At 37.0% G+C, this 22222-nt stretch overlaps 1 protein-coding gene across 10 annotated transcripts in view; it reads left to right on the forward strand.

The window, feature by feature from the left end:
- Window positions 1-22222, forward strand: part of LOC138316266 (protein phosphatase 1 regulatory subunit 16A-like) — a 129200-nt gene that overhangs the window by 49599 nt on the left and 57379 nt on the right. For all 10 annotated transcript variants that reach the window (XM_069257883.1, XM_069257887.1, XM_069257889.1 and 7 more), the window contains exons 3-4: window positions 4215-4285; window positions 15323-15468. In XM_069257883.1, coding sequence (XP_069113984.1) covers window positions 4215-4285; window positions 15323-15468 — 217 coding nt within the window. The remainder of the gene's footprint in view (window positions 1-4214; window positions 4286-15322; window positions 15469-22222) is intronic.

Raw genomic sequence — 22222 nt, forward strand, 5'->3', positions numbered from 1 at the left:
TCTTCTCAAACATTAATATCCACATGCATTGATCTAATATAAGGCCTGTAGCGTACTGGGATGAATGACTACCAGGTTTATTCAAAAGAATGACCTTGACCTATATCTAAGATAAAAAAGGTGAATATTCTGCAATCTTAACAGACTTTTTGTAAATAACTAAGAGGTCTTTTAACCTACATGTCACCTGCTGGAACAAAGGGTATACAATTTGTTAAAAATTATGAGCTTATGCCTTCATTTAAGGTCATGATGTCAAATAGGCTAAAATGTTTACTTCTTGTCAATAATAAGAGAATCCAAAGCATATAATAGCAAAATGTGAAAATCGTCTTTTAAAAACTGCTACATTATATAACATATGAATGTATGAACTGTATAGTACTGATAGTGAGCAGTAACACTATTGGGCAGTACGGAGACCGAAATAATTTATGTCCCAACAGGATGTTAACACAATGGAATAAGTGACCATCATTGGGTCATCTGTGGAGAATTAGGTCCGAGCTACCTCTTTGGCCAATCAATAGTTGGAGATGAGGGAGCATTTAACACCCTTATTAGGTTGTTGACCAAGCTAGCCATGATGGACCGGACAGATCGCTCCATATTCCCAGCCCGGCTGACCAGTAATTGGAATGATTGAAAATCAGCCACATCCTTATAAATATGAATTACAGATTAGTGTCGGCATTTGGGGATAGACGAGGCTGTGGTCAACGCCACTGGAGCATAAGGTATGGCTATTAGCCATGGAGCGGAATGGTCTGAATGACAGCAGAAGTGAGACTACTGAAACTGTTCAGTACATTATTATGTAATATGATACTGGAATCTCGGAGAAGATGATAGTATGATGTAATATGTATGGAAATAAAATTAAATTAATTGAACGGTCTGCAGCTAGATAAAACATTTACTATCACAATATCACAAAATCTTTTACAGTCTAGCCATCTGAGGCTGGGATATTAAACATTTGAGATATGTAGATTTCAAAGCCATTTATTACCTGTATATTGCTTGCGAAAAAACGAAAAGAGAGTATAGAGTTGTGTTTTGAGTGGCATTTATAGGTGTCTCAGGTATAATCATGTTTGATATTCAATTGTAAAAGACTTTGAACAGCCATTGATTTAAGAGGCTTACATTGGTTTCTGAACTATTGATAGTTACTAACACTAGGGTTATAGATATATAAACACTTAAGGATAGTTTTAAGTTTGTGAACAGCTAACTATAGTGTTCCCAATATAGTGGTCTATCAGATGTCTGTGAACAGCTAACTATAGTGTTCCTTGTTTGGTGGTCTATCAGATGTCTGTGAACAGCTAACTATCAGTGTTCCCAGTGTGGTGGTCAATCAGATGTCTGTGAACAGCTAACTATCAGTGTTCCCAGTGTGGTGGTCTATAAGATTTTTGTGAACAGCTAACTATAGTGTTCCCAATATAGTGGTCTATCAGATGTCTGTGAACAGCTAACTATAGTGTTCCCACTGTGGTGGTCTATCAGATGTCTGTGAACAGCTAACTATAGTGTTCCCAGTGTTGTACTCTATCAGATGTCTGTGAACAGCTAACTATAGTGTTCCTAGTTTGGTGGTCAATCAGATGTCTGTGAACAGCTCACTATAGTGTTCTCAGTGTGGTGGTCTATCAGATGTCTCCGAACAGCTAACTATCAGTGTTCCCAGTGTGGTGGTCTATCAGATGTCTGTGAACAGCTAACTATAGTGTTCCCAGTCTGGTGGTCAATCAGATGTTTGTGAACAGCTAACTATAGTGTTCTCAGTGTGTGGTCTATCAGATTTCTGAACAGCTAACTATCAGTGTTCCCAGTGTGGTGGTCAGTCAGATGTCTGTGAACAGCTAACTATCAGTGTTCTCAGTGTGGTGGTCTATCAGATGTCTGTGAACAGCTAACTATCAGTGTTCCCAGTGTGGTAGTCTATAAGATGTTTGTGAACAGCTAACTATAGTGTTCCCAGTGTGGTGGTCTATCAGATGTCTGTGAACAGCTAACTATAGTGTTCCCAGTGTGGTGGTCTATCAGATGTCTGTAAACAGCTAACTATAGTGTTCCAGGTGTGGTGGTCTATCAGATGTCTGTGAACAGCTAACTACAGTGTTCCCAGTGTGGTGGTCTATCAGATGTCTGTGGACAGCTAACTATAGTGTTCCCAGTGTGGTACTGTATCAGATGTCTGTGAACAGCTAACTATAGTGTTCCCAGTGTGGTGGTCTATCAGATGTCTGTGAACAGCTAACTATAGTGTTCCCAGTGTGGTGGTCAATCAGATGTCTGTGAACAGCTAACTATAGTGTTCTCAGTGTGTGGTCTATCAGATTTCTGAACAGCTAACTATCAGTGTTCCCAGTGTGGTGGTCAGTCAGATGTCTGTGAACAGCTAACTATAGTGTTCCCAGTGTGGTTGTCTATCAGATGTCTGTGAACAGCTAACTATCAGTGTTCTCAGTGTGGTTGTCAATCAGATGTCTGTGAACAGCTCACTATAGTGTTCCCAGTGTGGTACTCTATCAGATGTCTGTGAACAGCTAACTATAGTGTTCCCAGTGTGGTGCTCTATCAGATGTCTGTGGACAGCTAACTATCAGTGTTCCCAATGTGTGGTCTATCAGATATCTGTGAACAGCTAACTATAGTGTTCCTAGTTTGGTGGTCTATCAGATGTCTGTGAACAGCTAACTATAGTGTTCTCAGTGTGGTGGTCTATCAGATGTCTGTGAACAGCTAACTATAGTGTTCCCAGTGTGGTTGTCTATCAGATGTCTGTGAACAGCTAACCAGAATGTTCCTTGTGGTGGTCAATCAGATGTCTGTGAACAGCTAACTATAGTGTTCCCATGTGTGTGGTACTCTATCAGATGTCTGTGAACAGCTAACTATAGTGTTCCCAGTGTGGTGGTCTATCAGATGTCTCTGAACAGCTAACTATCAGTGTTCCCAGTGTGGTGGTCTATCAGATGTCTGTGAACAGCTAACTATAGTGTTCCTAGTGTGGTGGTCTATCAGATGTCTGTGAACAGCTAACTATAGTGTTCCCAGTGTGGTGGTCTATCAGATGTCTGTGAACAGCTAACTATAGTGTTCCCAGTGTGGTGGTCTATCAGATGTCTGTGAACAGCTTACTATAGTGTTCCAAGTGTGTTGGTCTATCAGATGTCTGTGAACAGCTAACTATAGTGTTCCCAGTGTGTTGGTCAATCAGATGTCTGTGAACAGCTAACTATAGTGTTCCCAGTGTGGTGGTCTATCAGATGTCTGTGAACAGCTAACTATAGTGTTCCAAGTGTGGTGGTCAATGATCAGATGTTATTTTAAATCTTCAACAATAAATTTCAGCGGCTGTTGTAATGAATGAAAAAGTCATGTTTACAACAGTAGCATGCATAGAGTATTAATACAGGAATGGTGATGTGAAAGTCTGCTGGACCAAATAGACACAGGATGGGACGAATTCTCACCCTCACACGAATATTGTGTAATATGCAAATGATACATTTTGTTTCCTTTCATTGAATTGAATTTCTGGTTGTTATGCTGATTGAAAAGTAGCTTCTGTGAAAGTTGACAAGTGTGGCAGAAAAGATTATGTAAATGCCCTTCAGACGGGATTGAGTTTCGGGATGAGCTTCACGTCTGGCTATTACGTATGTAAACATAGGGCGAATCCTGTCCTCATACATTGTAGATCTAGTGGGTCTGTTTGTTTTCACCTGGTCTGCATTGACATGGAAGAATTTGATGTTTGAACATATGCAATGTATGAATAATTGGAATTATAGTTACATTTCAAATAAAGAAAATTCACAAAGAAACTTCATGGCATCCAGTAGACCCCTGAGAGTATGTTTTTACTCCCAGATATCAGATTTGACTCTTGGCGTTGAAGAACATGTCTATTTGTCATATGATTTGACTCTTCAGATTTCTGAAAAATGATTATTTGACTTCTGGAACTGCTAAAAGTCAAGGGTCAACTGGATGCCCTAAACTTTCTCACCAATAGTTTACCACAAAACAAAAGTATTATGTTTGGGGGGATCTTTGATTACATTTAATTCCACACTTTTCTATTAGATTTAGCTGAACAAATCACTGAAGTGTCAGAAAAGAGTAATTATGACATAAACGATATTTTAAAGTCATGCATGTGATATTACCATATTTGTTTTCTTTTTTCTCAATAGTACGGCGACTTTTGACCCAGGGAGTGAACCCAAACTCCACCAATGAAGATGGCCTGACAGCTCTTCACCAGGTTTGTATATCACATGACCAGAGAAATCAACCTTCAACTTTTAAAAAAATGTCAAAAGGAGTTCTTATTAGAATATCAAATAAAACTTAAAGATAAAAAAATGTCTTTATGAAGTGGATAAGTATGTTGTATTGTGATTATATATTGTGTTGATACAAACCTAGAGGACAGTAGACATCTTCAAGCAGAATCTTTGCCGAAATGTTTATGTCCAAAAGTCATCGTGTCCAAGACTAGGGTTTAGCTTCACATATAGTTTATGTAGTAATTTAGATTATCCCTGAACTGAGCTTTATGAATATGATATGTGACAGTATATCTCTATGATGTTTTACATCAATAGCTTCCCCGGAAGCGCTGTAGTAACTGTGAATTGATGTGATTACTGAACTATAAGTACAGATGAACTTAAAATGGTCATACACAAACATAGTATGGTTTACATATGGTTTACATATAATGGCTAGCAAATTATAAAGCCATATAGATGTAGCCTTTCTCTAACCACTTTACCTAGATCTGCTGACGAAGCACAAACATTATGTATGTAACATAGTCCAAACTTTTGGGGAGTTTCACCCTCTTTAGTGATCAACATACCAACTATTGGTACAAAACTCATGTCACAATACCAGGGATAAAAGAGAGGAAAATTAAAACTCATGTCACAATACCAGGGATAAAAGAGAGGAAAACTTAAACTCATGTCACAATACCAGGGATAAAAAGAGAGGAAAACTAAAACTCATGTCACAATACCAGGGATAAAAGAGAGGAAAACTAAAACTCATGTCACAATACCAGGGATAAAAGAGAGAGGAAAACTAAAACTCATGTCACAATACCAGGGATAAAAGAGAGGAAAACTAAAACTCATGTCACAATACCAGGGATAAAAGAGAGGAAAACTAAAACTCATGTCACAATACCAGGGATAAAAGAGAGGAAAACTAAAACTCATGTCACAATACCAGGGATAAAAGAGAGGGAAACTAAAACTCATGTCACAATACCAGGGATAAAAGAGAGGAAAACTAAAACTCATGTCACAATACCAGGGATAAAAGAGAGGAAAACTAAAACTCATGTCACAATACCAGGGATAAAAGAGAGGAAAACTAAAACTCATGTCACAATACCAGGGATAAAAGAGAGGAAAACTAAAACTCATGTCACAATACCAGGGATAAAAGAGAGGAAAACTTAAACTCATGTCACAATACCAGGGATAAAAGAGAGGAAAACTAAAACTCATGTCACAATACCAGGGATAAAAGAGAGGGAAACTTAAACTCATGTCACAATACCAGGGATAAAAGAGAGGAAAACTTAAACTCATGTCACAATACCAGGGATAAAAGAGAGGGAAACTTAAACTCATGTCACAATACCAGGGATAAAAGAGAGGAAAACTTAAACTCATGTCACAATACCAGGGATAAAAGAGAGGAAAACTAAAACTCATGTCACAATACCAGGGATAAAAGAGAGGAAAACTAAAACTCATGTCACAATACCAGGGATAAAAGAGAGGAAAACTTAAAACTCATGTCACAATACCAGGGATAAAAGAGAGGAAAACTAAAACTCATGTCACAATACCAGGGATAAAAGAGAGAGGAAACTAAACTCATGTCACAATACCAGGGATAAAAAGAGGAAAACTAAACTCATGTCACAATACCAGGGATAAAAGAGAGGAAAACTTAAACTCATGTCACAATACCAGGGATAAAAGAGAGGAAAACTTAAACTCATGTCACAATACCAGGGATAAAAGAGAGGAAAACTTAAACTCATGTCACAATACCAGGGATAAAAGAGAGGAAAACTAAAACTCATGTCACAATACCAGGGATAAAAGAGAGGAAAACTAAAACTCATGTCACAATACCAGGGATAAAAGAGAGGAAAACTTAAACTCATGTCACAATACCAGGGATAAAAGAGAGGAAAACTAAAACTCATGTCACAATACCAGGGATAAAAGAGAGGAAAACTAAAACTCATGTCACAATACCAGGGATAAAAGAGAGGAAAACTAAAACTCATGTCACAATACCAGGGATAAAAGAGAGGAAAACTAAAACTCATGTCACAATACCAGGGATAAAAGAGAGGAAAACTAAAACTCATGTCACAATACCAGGGATAAAAGAGAGGAAAACTAAAACTCATGTCACAATACCAGGGATAAAAGAGAGGAAAACTAAAACTCATGTCACAATACCAGGGATAAAAGAGAGGAAAACTAAAACTCATGTCACAATACCAGGGATAAAAGAGAGGAAAACTAAAACTCATGTCACAATACCAGGGATAAAAGAGAGGAAAACTAAAACTCATGTCACAATACCAGGGATCATCACAAAAGAGGATAAAAGAGAAAACTAAAACTCATGTCACAATACCAGGGATAAAAGAGAGGAAAACTAAAACTCATGTCACAATACCAGGGATAAAAGAGAGGAAAACTAAAACTCATGTCACAATACCAGGGATAAAAGAGAGGAAAACTAAAACTCATGTCACAATACCAGGGATAAAAGAGAGGAAAACTAAAACTCATGTCACAATACCAGGGATAAAAGAGAGGAAAACTAAAACTCATGTCACAATACCAGGGATAAAAGAGAGGAAAACTAAAACTCATGTCACAATACCAGGGATAAAAGAGAGGAAAACTAAAACTCATGTCACAATACCAGGGATAAAAGAGAGGAAAACTAAAACTCATGTCACAATACCAGGGATAAAAGAGAGGAAAACTAAAACTCATGTCACAATACCAGGGATAAAAAGAGAGGAAAACTAAAACTCATGTCACAATACCAGGGATAAAAAGAGAGGAAAACTTAAACTCATGTCACAATGTCACAAACCAGGGATAAAAGAGAGGAAAACTTAAAACTCATGTCACAATACCAGGGATAAAAGAGAGGAAAACTTAAACTCATGTCACAATACCAGGGATAAAAGAGAGGAAAACTAAAACTCATGTCACAATACCAGGGATAAAAGAGAGGGAAACTTAAACTCATGTCACAATACCAGGGATAAAAGAGAGGGAAACTTAAACTCTGTCAAACAGGGATAAAAGAGAGGAAAACTAAAACTCATGTCACAATACCAGGGATAAAAGAGAGGAAAACTTAAAACTCATGTCACAATACCAGGGATAAAAGAGAGGAAAACTAAAACTCATGTCACAATACCAGGGATAAAAGAGAGGGAAACTTAAACTCATGTCACAATACCAGGGATAAAAGAGAGGAAAACTTAAACTCATGTCACAATACCAGGGATAAAAGAGGGAAACTAAAACTCATGTCACAATACCAGGGATAAAAGAGAGGAAAACTTAAACTCATGTCACAATACCAGGGATAAAAGAGAGGAAAACTTAAAACTCATGTCACAATACCAGGGATAAAAGAGAGGGAAACTTAAAACTCATGTCACAATACCAGGGATAAAAGAGAGGAAAACTAAAACTCATGTCACAATACCAGGGATAAAAGAGAGGAAAACTTAAACTCATGTCACAATACCAGGGATAAAAGAGAGGGAAAACTTAAAACTCATGTCACAATACCAGGGATAAAAGAGAGGGAAAACTAAACTCATGTCACAATACCAGGGATAAAAGAGAGGAAAACTTAAAACTCATGTCACAATACCAGGGATAAAAGAGAGGAAAACTAAAACTCATGTCACAATACCAGGGATAAAAGAGAGGGAAACTTAAACTCATGTCACAATACCAGGGATAAAAGAGAGGAAAACTAAAACTCATGTCACAATACCAGGGATAAAAGAGAGGAAAACTAAAACTCATGTCACAATACCAGGGATAAAAGAGAGGAAAACTAAAACTCATGTCACAATACCAGGGATAAAAGAGAGGAAAACTAAAACTCATGTCACAATACCAGGGATAAAAGAGAGGGAAACTTAAACTCATGTCACAATACCAGGGATAAAAGAGAGGAAAACTAAAACTCATGTCACAATACCAGGGATAAAAGAGAGGAAAACTAAAACTCATGTCACAATACCAGGGATAAAAGAGAGGAAAACTTAAACTCATGTCACAATACCAGGGATAAAAGAGAGGAAAACTAAAACTCATGTCACAATACCAGGGATAAAAGAGGAGAAAAACTAAAACTCATGTCACAATACCAGGGATAAAAGAGAGGAAAACTAAAACTCATGTCACAATACCAGGGATAAAAGAGAGGAAAACTAAACTCATGTCACAATACCAGGGATAAAAGAGAGGAAAACTTAAACTCATGTCACAATACCAGGGATAAAAGAGAGGAAAACTAAAACTCATGTCACAATACCAGGGATAAAAGAGAGGAAAACTAAAACTCATGTCACAATACCAGGGATAAAAAGAGAGGAAAACTTAAAACTCATGTCACAATACCAGGGATAAAAGAGAGGGAAACTAAAACTCATGTCACAATACCAGGGATAAAAGAGAGGAAAACTAAAACTCATGTCACAATACCAGGGATAAAAGAGAGGGAAACTTAAACTCATGTCACAATACCAGGGATAAAAGAGAGGAAAACTAAAACTCATGTCACAATACCAGGGATAAAAGAGAGGAAAACTTAAACTCATGTCACAATACCAGGGATAAAAGAGAGGAAAACTAAAACTCATGTCACAATACCAGGGATAAAAGAGAGGAAAACTAAAACTCATGTCACAATACCAGGGATAAAAGAGAGGAAAACTAAAACTCATGTCACAATACCAGGGATAAAAGAGAGGAAAACTAAACTCATGTCACAATACCAGGGATAAAAGAGAGGAAAACTAAAACTCATGTCACAATACCAGGGATAAAAGAGAGGAAAAAACTAAAACTCATGTCATGTCACAATACCAGGGATAAAAGAGAGGAAAACTAAAACTCATGTCACAATACCAGGGATAAAAGAGAGGAAAACTAAAACTCATGTCACAATACCAGGGATAAAAGAGAGGAAAACTAAAACTCATGTCACAATACCAGGGATAAAAGAGAGGGAAACTTAAACTCATGTCACAATACCAGGGATAAAAGAGAGGAAAACTAAAACTCATGTCACAATACCAGGGATAAAAGAGAGGAAAACTAAAACTCATGTCACAATACCAGGGATAAAAGAGAGGAAAACTAAAACTCATGTCACAATACCAGGGATAAAAGAGAGGAAAACTAAAACTCATGTCACAATACCAGGGATAAAAGAGAGGGAAACTTAAACTCATGTCACAATACCAGGGATAAAAGAGAGGAAAACTAAAACTCATGTCACAATACCAGGGATAAAAGAGAGGGAAACTAAAACTCATGTCACAATACCAGGGATAAAAGAGAGGAAAACTAAAACTCATGTCACAATACCAGGGATAAAAGAGAGGGAAACTAAAACTCATGTCACAATACCAGGGATAAAAGAGAGGAAAACTAAAACTCATGTCACAATACCAGGGATAAAAGAGAGGAAAACTAAAACTCATGTCACAATACCAGGGATAAAAGAGAGGAAAACTAAAACTCATGTCACAATACCAGGGATAAAAGAGAGGAAAACTAAAACTCATGTCACAATACCAGGGATAAAAGAGAGGAAAACTTAAAACTCATGTCACAATACCAGGGATAAAAGAGAGGAAAACTAAAACTCATGTCACAATACCAGGGATAAAAGAGAGGGAAACTTAAACTCATGTCACAATACCAGGGATAAAAGAGAGGAAAACTAAAACTCATGTCACAATACCAGGGATAAAAGAGAGGAAAACTTAAACTCATGTCACAATACCAGGGATAAAAGAGAGGAAAACTAAAACTCATGTCACAATACCAGGGATAAAAGAGAGGGAAACTAAAACTCATGTCACAATACCAGGGATAAAAGAGAGGAAAACTTAAACTCATGTCACAATACCAGGGATAAAAGAGAGGAAAACTAAAACTCATGTCACAATACCAGGGATAAAAGAGAGGAAAACTAAAACTCATGTCACAATACCAGGGATAAAAGAGAGGAAAACTAAAACTCATGTCACAATACCAGGGATAAAAGAGAGGAAAACTAAAACTCATGTCACAATACCAGGGATAAAAGAGAGGAAAACTAAAACTCATGTCACAATACCAGGGATAAAAGAGAGGAAAACTTAAACTCATGTCACAATACCAGGGATAAAAGAGAGGGAAAACTAAAACTCATGTCACAATACCAGGGATAAAAAGAGAGGGAAAACTAAAACTCATGTCACAATACCAGGGATAAAAGAGAGGAAAACTAAAACTCATGTCACAATACCAGGGATAAAAGAGAGGGAAACTTAAACTCATGTCACAATACCAGGGATAAAAGAGAGGAAAACTTAAAACTCATGTCACAATACCAGGGATAAAGAGAGGAAAACTAAAACTCATGTCACAATACCAGGGATAAAAGAGAGGAAAACTAAAACTCATGTCACAATACCAGGGATAAAAGAGAGGAAAACTAAAACTCATGTCACAATACCAGGGATAAAAGAGAGGAAAACTAAAACTCAACAATCAGGGATAAAAGAGAGGTAAACTCATGTCACAATACCAGGGATAAAAGAGAGGAAAACTTAAACTCATGTCACAATACCAGGGATAAAAGAGAGGAAAACTTAAACTCATGTCACAATACCAGGGATAAAAGAGAGGAAAAACTAAAACTCATGTCACAATACCAGGGATAAAAGAGAGGAAAACTAAAACTCATGTCACAATACCAGGGATAAAAGAGAGGAAAACTTAAACTCATGTCACAATACCAGGGATAAAAGAGAGGAAAACTAAAACTCATGTCACAATACCAGGGATAAAAGAGAGGAAAACTAAAACTCATGTCACAATACCAGGGATAAAAGAGAGGAAAACTTAAAACTCATGTCACAATACCAGGGATAAAAGAGAGGAAAACTAAAACTCATGTCACAATACCAGGGATAAAAGAGAGGAAAACTAAAACTCATGTCACAATACCAGGGATAAAAGAGAGGAAAACTAAAACTCATGTCACAATACCAGGGATAAAAGAGAGGAAAACTTAAACTCATGTCACAATACCAGGGATAAAAGAGAGGAAAACTAAAACTCATGTCACAATACCAGGGATAAAAGAGAGGGAAAACTAAAACTCATGTCACAATACCAGGGATAAAAGAGGGAAAACTTAAACTCATGTCACAATACCAGGGATAAAAGAGAGGAAAACTAAAAACTCATGTCACAATACCAGGGATAAAAGAGAGGAAAACTTAAACTCATGTCACAATACCAGGGATAAAAGAGAGGAAAACTAAAACTCATGTCACAATACCAGGGATAAAAGAGAGGCAAAACTTAAAACTCATGTCACAATACCAGGGATAAAAGAGAGGAAAACTTAAAACTCATGTCACAATACCAGGGATAAAAGAGAGGAAAACTAAAACTCATGTCACAATACCAGGGATAAAAGAGAGGAAAACTAAAACTCATGTCACAAATACCAGAGAGGATAAAGAGAGAGAGGAAAACTTAAACTCATGTCACAATACCAGGGATAAAAGAGAGGAAAACTAAAACTCATGTCACAATACCAGGGATAAAAGAGAGGAAAACTAAAACTCATGTCACAATACCAGGGATAAAAGAGAGGAAAACTAAAACTCATGTCACAATACCAGGGATAAAAGAGAGGAAAACTAAAACTCATGTCACAATACCAGGGATAAAAGAGAGGAAAACTTAAACTCATGTCACAATACCAGGGATAAAAGAGAGGAAAACTAAAACTCATGTCACAATACCAGGGATAAAAGAGAGGAAAACTTAAACTCATGTCACAATACCAGGGATAAAAGAGAGGAAAACTAAAACTCATGTCACAATACCAGGGATAAAAGAGAGGAAAACTAAAACTCATGTCACAATACCAGGGATAAAAGAGAGGGAAACTAAAACTCATGTCACAATACCAGGGATAAAAGAGAGGAAAACTTAAACTCATGTCACAATACCAGGGATAAAAGAGAGGAAAACTAAAACTCATGTCACAATACCAGGGATAAAAGAGAGGAAAACTAAAACTCATGTCACAATACCAGGGATAAAAGAGAGGAAAACTAAAACTCATGTCACAATACCAGGGATAAAAGAGAGGAAAACTAAAACTCATGTCACAATACCAGGGATAAAAAAGAGAGGAAAACTTAAACTCATGTCACAATACCAGGGATAAAAGAGAGGAAAACTAAAACTCATGTCACAATACCAGGGATAAAAAGAGAGGAAAACTAAAACTCATGTCACAATACCAGGGATAAAAGAGAGGAAAACTTAAAACTCATGTCACAATACCAGGGATAAAAGAGAGGAAAACTAAAACTCATGTCACAATACCAGGGATAAAAGAGAGGAAAACTAAAACTCATGTCACAATACCAGGGATAAAAGAGAGGAAAACTTAAACTCATGTCACAATACCAGGGATAAAAGAGAGGAAAACTTAAACTCATGTCACAATACCAGGATAAAAGAGAGGAAAACTAAAACTCATGTCACAATACCAGGGATAAAAGAGAGGAAAACTAAAACTCATGTCACAATACCAGGGATAAAAGAGAGGAAAACTAAAACTCATGTCACAATACCAGGGATAAAAGAGAGGAAAACTAAAACTCATGTCACAATACCAGGGATAAAAGAGAGGAAAACTAAAAACTCATGTCACAATACCAGGGATAAAAGAGAGGAAAACTAAAACTCATGTCACAATACCAGGGATAAAAGAGAGGAAAACTAAAACTCATGTCACAATACCAGGGATAAAAGAGAGGAAAACTTAAACTCATGTCACAATACCAGGGATAAAAGAGAGGAAAACTAAAACTCATGTCACAATACCAGGGATAAAAGAGAGGAAAACTTAAAACTCATGTCACAATACCAGGGATAAAAGAGAGGAAAACTTAAACTCATGTCACAATACCAGGGATAAAAGAGAGGAAAACTAAAACTCATGTCACAATACCAGGGATAAAAGAGAGGAAAACTTAAACTCATGTCACAATACCAGGGATAAAAGAGAGGAAAACTAAAACTCATGTCACAATACCAGGGATAAAAGAGAGGAAAACTAAAATCATGTCACAATACCAGGGATAAAAGAGAGGAAAACTTAAACTCATGTCACAATACCAGGGATAAAAGAGAGGAAAACTTAAAACTCATGTCACAAATACCAGGGATAAAAGAGAGGAAAACTAAAACTCATGTCACAATACCAGGGATAAAAGAGAGGAAAACTAAAAAACTCATGTCACAATACCAGGGATAAAAGAAGGAAAACTAAAAACTCATGTCACAATACCAGGGATAAAAGAGAGGAAAACTAAACTCATGTCACAATACCAGGGATAAAAGAGAGGAAAACTAAAACTCATGTGTCACAATCAGGATAAAAGAGGAAAACAATACCAATACCAGGATAAAAGAGAGGAAAACTAAAACTCATGTCACAATACCAGGGATAAAAGAGAGGAAAACTAAAACTCATGTCACAATACCAGGGATAAAAGAGAGGGAAACTTAAACTCATGTCACAATAACCAGGGATAAAAGAGAGGAAAACTAAAACTCATGTCACAATACCAGGGATAAAAGAGAGGGAAAACTAAAACTCATGTCACAATACCAGGGATAAAAGAGAGGGAAACTAAAACTCATGTCACAATACCAGGGATAAAAGAGAGAAAACTAAAACTCATGTCACAATACCAGGGATAAAAGAGAGGAAAACTTAAACTCATGTCACAATACCAGGGATAAAAGAGAGGAAAACTAAAACTCATGTCACAATACCAGGGATAAAAGAGAGGGAAACTTAAACTCATGTCACAATACCAGGGATAAAAGAGAGGAAAACTAAAACTCATGTCACAATACCAGGATAAAAGAGAGGAAAACTAAAACTCATGTCACAATACCAGGGATAAAAGAGAGGAAAACTTAAACTCATGTCACAATACCAGGGATAAAAGAGAGGGAAACTAAAACTCATGTCACAATACCAGGGATAAAAGAGAGGAAACTAAAACTCATGTCACAATACCAGGGATAAAAGAGAGGAAAACTAAAACTCATGTCACAATACCAGGGATAAAAGAGAGGAAAACGGATAAAGAGAGGAAAACTAAAACTCATGTCACAATACCAGGGATAAAAGAGAGGAAAACAGAAATATCCTGTATATAATCTGGTGATGATTTCAATCGTACCTTGTCTGTTTTTATTTTATACACCTCTTGCTGTTCTGACTTCATAATCATTTGTACAATTTTATTACAAAATGTAAAAATTATTTGGCCTCATCAGGCAAGGTCTACATAAGCCATTCTTTTACTAATCATAAAATCAAATGGAGACAACATGTACCTCTCCTGTTTTATTTTTTCTTCTTCTAAAAATATGGTACAGAATGGAGGTTATATGTACTAACATTACTATGTATGTCTCTAGGGCCGAATGTTATTTGAGTTTTATTAGATACCGTAATATAAGAAATTCATTCGAAATTGATAGAGAGGAATATTGTCATGAAAAACATAACGCTGTTATGTGTGGCCAAAAATTTAGGTGATAAGTATCTTTTGTTTTAATTTGTGATTTTTTGTTTGTCTCTGAAAAAATATATATACGTATACCTCTTAGATGCTATTACCTAAATCCAACTGACGACCTTTTGCCCATAATGCAAAACATAGTATATGTCCAGGTAAAAAATCCAGGTAGATCACACACAGGTAAAGTTACCTTTATGATACAGACTATAATTGTTATAACAACATACTTGCTGGTATATTGTTTTTAAAATGTAGGCGTTCCGGGATACAGCCCCTCTTCTACCTATCATACTTCACAAGCTATTGACATGATTTGATGTAGAAAAGATATAGGTACAGTGGTGGTATCATGGTAACGACTTATTGTTTCAGTGTTGTATCGATGACAGTGAGGAGATGCTGAAACTTTTATTAGAGTTTGGTGCTCAGGTGAACGCCCAGGACAGCGAGATGTGGACGGCGTTACACGCAGCCGCTACATGTGGTCATGTACACCTATGTAAACACCTCATAGAAAAGTAAGTATAGTGCTATCCCACTGAATCGTTGCTATCATAGAATGGTCCATCAGTAAGTATAGTGCTATCCCCACTGAATCGCTGCCATCATAGATGGTCATCAGTAAGTATAGTGCTATCCCACTGAATCACTGCTATCATAGAATGGTCATCAGTAAGTATAGTGCTATCCCACTGAATCGCTGCTATCATAGAATGGTCATCAGTAAGTATAGTGCTATCCCACTGAATCACTGCTATCATAGAATGGTCCATCAGTAAGTATAGTGCTATCCCACTGAATCACTGCTATCATAGAATGGTCATCAGTAAGTAAGTGCTATCCCACTGAATCGCTGCTATCATAGAATGGTCATCAGTAAAGTATAGTGCTATCCCACTGAATCGCTGCTATCATAGAATGGTCATCAGTAAGTATAGTGCTATCCCACTGAATCGCTGCTATCATAGAATGGTCATCAGTAAGTATAGTGCTATCCCACTGAATCACTGCTATCATAGAATGGTCATCAGTTAAAGTATAGTTGCTATCCCACTGAATCGCTGCCATCATAGAATGGTCATCAGTAAGTATAGCTATGCTGAATCTGCCACTAGATGGTCATCAGTAAGTATGCTGCTATCCCACTAGAATCGCTGCCATCATAGAATGGTCATCAGTAAGTATAAGTGCTATCCCACTGAATCGCTGCTATCATAGAATGGTCATCAGTAAGTATAGTGCTATCCCACTGAATCACTGCTATCATAGAATGGTCATCAGTAAGTATAGTGCTATCCCACTGAATCGCTGCTATCATAGAATGGTCATCAGTAAGTATAGTGCTATCCCACTGAATCGCTGCTATCATAGAATGGTCATCATAAGTATAGTGCTATCCCACTGAATCACTGCTATCATAGAATGGTCATCAGTAAGTATAGTGCTATCCCACTGAATCACTGCTATCATAGAATGGTCATCAGTAAGTATAGTGCTATCCCACTGAATCACTGCTATCATAGAATGGTCATCAGTAAGTATAGTGCTATCCCACTGAATCACTGCTATCATAGAATGGTCATCAGTAAGTATAGTGCTATCCCACTGAATCACTGCTATCATAGAATGGTCATCGGTAAGTATAGTGCTATCCCACTGAATCACTGCTATCATAGAATGGTCATCGGTAAGTATAGTGCTATCCCACTGAATCGCTGCTATCATAGAATGGTCATCAGTAAGTATAGTGCTATCCCACTGAATCGTTGCTATCATAGAATGGTCATCAGTAAGTATAGTGCTATCCCACTGAATCGTTGCTATCATAGAATGGTCATCAGTAAGTATAGTGCTATCCCACTGAATCGCTGCTATCATAGAATGGTCATCAGTAAGTATAGTGCTATCCCACTGAATCGTTGCTATCATAGAATGGTCATCAGTAAGTATAGTGCTATCCCACTGAATCACTGCTATCATAGAATGGTCATCAGTAGTAAGTATAGTGCTATCCCACTGAATCGCTGCTATCATAGAATGGTCATCAGTAAGTATAGTGCTATCCCACTGAATCGCTGCTATCATAGAATGGTCATCAGTAAGTATAGTGCTATCCCACTGAATCGCTGCTATCATAGAATGGTCATCAGTAAGTAGTGCTATCCCACTGAATCGCTGCTATCATAGAATGGTCATCAGTAAGTATAGTGCTATCCCACTGAATCGCTGCTATCATAGAATGGTCATCAGTAAGTATAGTGCTATCCCACTGAATCGCTGCTATCATAGAATGGTCATCAGTAAGTATAGTGCTATCCCACTGAATCGCTGCTATCATAGAATGGTCATCAGTAAGTATAGTGCTATCCCACTGAATCGCTGCTATCATAGAATGGTCATCAGTAAGTATCATAGAATGGTCATCAGTAAGTATAGTGCTATCCCACTGAATCGCTGCTATCATAGAATGGTCATCAGTAAGTATAGTGCTATCCCACTGAATCACTGCTATCATAGAATGGTCATCAGTAAGTATAGTGCTATCCCACTGAATCACTGCTATCATAGAATGGTCATCAGTAAGTATAGTGCTATCCCACTGAATCGCTGCTATCATAGAATGGTCATCAGTAAGTATAGTGCTATCCCACTGAATCACTGCTATCATAGAATGGTCATCAGTAAGTATAGTGCTATCCCACTGAATCACTGCTATCATAGAATGGTCATCAGTAAGTATAGTGCTATCCCACTGAATCGCTGCTATCATAGAATGGTCATCAGGTCAACCTTACTGATCTCATATTCACATTTAAAAGTCATCAATATAAACTGTTTTAAAGCAGCATGAAGCACTAAACAGAGCTCCACATAACCATGAGTCTCCCTGGAGATAGCGGCTGGATGTTTGTTAGGGATTGGTGTATAACAAAGTTACTCAGTTCATATGATACTTTGTTTGTTTATTGCATGTGGACATGCACAGTGTTTCCTTTACTCTTCAAACTTTGCTACATAGCCCAGTGTTTGTAATTGACCTGGTCAATCCTGATACTGTATTGGACCTTAACACCAGCTGATGCTGGCTAGCTGATCATCATCAATTCTCCTTTCTTGACCATGTTGACCATTTCCTGTGGTCCATCAATAATTCCACACCTATAAGTTGTAGGGAGTTTTCACCATTCTGGGTCACTGACCAAGTTCTGTTTACTGATGATAGATTTAAGGACATTACTGTTTGCTGTGATGTGAGAATATGGTTATATAGGAATTTCCTTAATGAAAAAGCACAATAGATTAGAATTTATAGGACAATATTACTGCTTTACCAATAGTGGGCTGTGTCATCATGTTTGCTCACCTGATCTCTGTCAAATAAATGGGTATATATATATATGTAAATTCATTTTTTTTTCAATTTAATGGTATACAAGTTCATCAGCTGATACCCTAGAAAAGTCAGCTACTAAAGTCACAGTCTCAGCTGACCTAGCCTAAATACACTCCATAAAACTACCATCAACCTACATTTAGTCTGAACTATACTAAATTGCTTTCATCAATTGGTAAATAAATCTATAGTAGCCCAGTATTTAGTCACACAGGGGCAAATCAAATGGAGTTTAGTCTTAATTGATTTCATCAATGGAAATTAAACTTGCTTGTCTTCAGGCCACACCAATTTGAAAAATAGTTTGTCAGGAATTCCCGCTCCTAAAATTGAAATTTCAGGAAAATATATAAAAAAAAAAATCTCGTTCCTGTAGGAAAAGGGGACGTCCCCTGCACAGCAACAGAATGTTGTGAAGATTAGCAATGTTTTGTTAGAGTTGACATTAGAGTTGTTAGTGATTGACGGTGATATTTTGAAAACATGACTAACATTTCATTCTTCAAAACCGACAGCTAAAGGTTGTATCGAAATAGCTTCTCATCATATGGCGTTAAATGATCATGGTGAGTTAAGTATGAAATTTGTTGAATATAGAGAAATCAAGTATTAATTGTTTGTGTTATTTTTCATTAAAATATAATATCAAAATTATAGACCAGTGAAGGGTGGTTTTTCATAATATTTTAATATTGTTGTAATATTGTCTCAGTAAAACAAAACTTATATGAGAAACATCAATTATTATTGAATCATGTGTTGGAGACAATATCAGAATCATTTTGAGTCCATGCATGCACTTCTAGGATATTGTAGCCTAAATTGGTTGTTACTATTTTTTCTAACTGAAACAACTTCAATTTTCTATGACTTCCATCAGATTTATTTAATGGTGTTTAGCAATTAAAGGTAGGTTACGCCCAACCAAATGAATATTTTTTTTGTGAAATGCGATAAACGGAAGAAAAGATGAAAAAACACATTAAAATACCTCAATTTAATTTCTTTATACATTTGAGATTGAACAAATGTGTCTTGAGTACAAAATTGAAGGAAATCCTTGATTTATTTCGGTGTCCATCAGACAAAATAGTATGCAAATGGAGCTTCGATGGATTGTGTTGTCAAAGTTTGCCGCAGACTAACTACATGTATATTTGGTGTACAAAGCTAGCGAGCGTATGTAAGTAACATGAAGTGTTTTAGATTGTATGATATGTATAAACAGTCCATCACACTTCGATTTGTTGTTGTTTTTTTAACTAAACATGCCGTGTCAAGACTGTCACTTCTATCTGACATTTTGTTGCACGCTTCCGTTTGTTGATGCGGCCTCGTTTTGGAAAAAAATATGTCATGTTCTATGTATTGCTTGACTTCATTCTATTTTTAGAGGAGTATTTTCCTGGTCAAGCTAGGCAACTGACCACCCATATTGTTCGCTGTATGCATTGAAAATGATCTGAAGATTATATCTAGGTACAGGATAAATTTCAATTTCGTAGTCTTTATATTTCATTGGGCGAAACCTACCTTTAAACACAAATTTCCACCCCATCCTAAATATTTTTACCAAATTAACACTATTTAGATGCTATATTAAAACTGGTTATATTGACAATGTAAATGTTTTATGATGTGATCATACAAAATCAACAAGAAGTTTACCAACTACCTTTAGTATTCATTTCTACTGCTTTTAAAAGCGATCAAATCATTTCAAGAACATAAACCAAACAAATATCACTCGAATATAATGATTTGGATATGTTAAATCCTACAGATATTACAATATAGCATTTTACAACTCGCTCACTCCGATTTCTCCCAAAATGAGAAATAAAAATAATTTAAAAAAAATTCTAACCTCTTGCTTCAAATTACCTAAGAACTATTTATCAAATTGGTGTGGTCTAATGAGCTACTTTCCAGCAATTTATTCTAAAAATAAACCTTAATTTACTAGACTACAAAAAGACCGTTATTTAATCTTGGGCTGAATAAATCAACTGAAATTAATCTTTGAAAGAAATTATAAACTGAATACTAGTAAATATCATGTGTGGGGTGATCGCCGAGGTGATGAGGGAGATCCTAGCCTGACTATTCCATCATTCTCAGTTTGCCCATTAATTTACACTACAATCACTGGACATAAAACACCAATAAAGGTTGTACTGACCTCACCATACTATATATAGAATCCTAGGTTGATTGGCCAGGTCTTCTTCTGACCCTGGTCCAACATAAAAATGGCCTCATTTGAATATTGACAGAATTTTGAAATGTAGGTCAAATACCAACTGTTCTGAAGTCTGCAAATCCACAATCAAATATATCACCATCAGAATGTCTGAGGAAATCCCTTGTTGATAGAATATATTAGCCATGTTCAAACTGACAGGTACCTTATTTGTGCACAGTTTTGATGATGTTTTTCCAGTGGGGTCAAAAGCAATTCTGTATCACAGTTTGAGGATCAAGTAAGGTTAGGTTATTTAAGGTATTTATTTAGGTTAACGGTTGATGTTTTTTTTTGTTTTTTTTTAAATCTAGCTTTACTTCATATCATCTAAACACATCCTTAAGAAGATAGTTGGATGCAAAGCATTAACTGTGCTATGTTTTCTGCTGTAATAATATACTGTTTACTACATATTTTTGATGCTCCTGCCATATTTTGGTCTGTTGTGTACGAGTGTATGTTTTGGGAGATTGCAGTATTGTCCCATGCCATCGTGTTGTGTCTCCTTATAAAAGTACTATATCACTGAAGCATGCTGCTAAATACACCCTGCCATGGAATCAAGGTCATGCAGTAATTCTCATGTCTGTCTCATGCCATTCTGTTTTGTCTGGCCCTGTCATACAGTTTTTACCATGTCTGTCCCATGCCATTCTGTTTCGTCTAGCCCTGTCATACTGTATTTACCATGTCTGTCCCATGCCATTCTGTTTCGTCTAGCCCTGTCATACTGTATTTACCATGTCTGTCCCATGCCATTCTGTTTCGTCTGGCCCAGCCATACAGTATTTACCATGTCTGTCCCATGCCATTCTGTTTCGTCTGCCCCGTCATACAGTATTTACCATGTCTGTCCCATGCCATTCTGTTTCGTCTAGCCCTGTCATACTGTATTTACCATGTCTGTCCCATGCCATTCTGTTTCGTCTAGCCCTGTCATACAGTATTTACCATGTCTGTCCCATGCCATTCTGTTTCGTCTGGCCCTGTCATACAGTATTTACCATGTCTGTCCCATGCCATTCTGTTTCGTCTGGTCCCGCCATACAGTATTTACCATGTCTGTCCCAAGCCATTCTGTTTCGTCTGGCCCCGCCAAAAAGTATTTACCATGTCTGTCCCATGCCATTCAGTTTCGTTTGGCCCCGCCATACAGTATTTACCATGTCTGTCCCATGCCATTCTGTTTCGTCTGGACTCGTCATATAGTATTTACCATGTCTGTCCCATGCCATTCAGTTTCGTTTGGCCCCGCCATACAGTATTTACCATGTCTGTCCCATGCCATTCTGTTTCGTCTGGACTCGTCATACAGTATTTACCATGTCTGTCCCATGACATTCTGTTTCGTCTGGCCCCGTCATACAGTATTTACCATGTCTGTCCCATGCCATTCTGTTTCGTCTGGCCCCGTCATACGGTATTTACCATGTCTGTCCCATGCCATTCTGTTTTCTTCTGGCCCAGTCGTACTGTATTTACCATGTCTGTCCCAAGCCATTCAGTTTCGTCTGGCCCCGCCATACAGTATTTACCATGTCTGTCCCATGCCATTCTGTTTCATCTGGCCCCGTTTCCGATATATAACATGTGTAGACTGGGGGGTTTATGTCTGAATAGCCATCTCTAGTTT

Source organism: Argopecten irradians, chromosome 2 (assembly GCF_041381155.1).
Source record: "Argopecten irradians isolate NY chromosome 2, Ai_NY, whole genome shotgun sequence".
Lineage (NCBI taxonomy): Eukaryota > Metazoa > Mollusca > Bivalvia > Pectinida > Pectinidae > Argopecten > Argopecten irradians.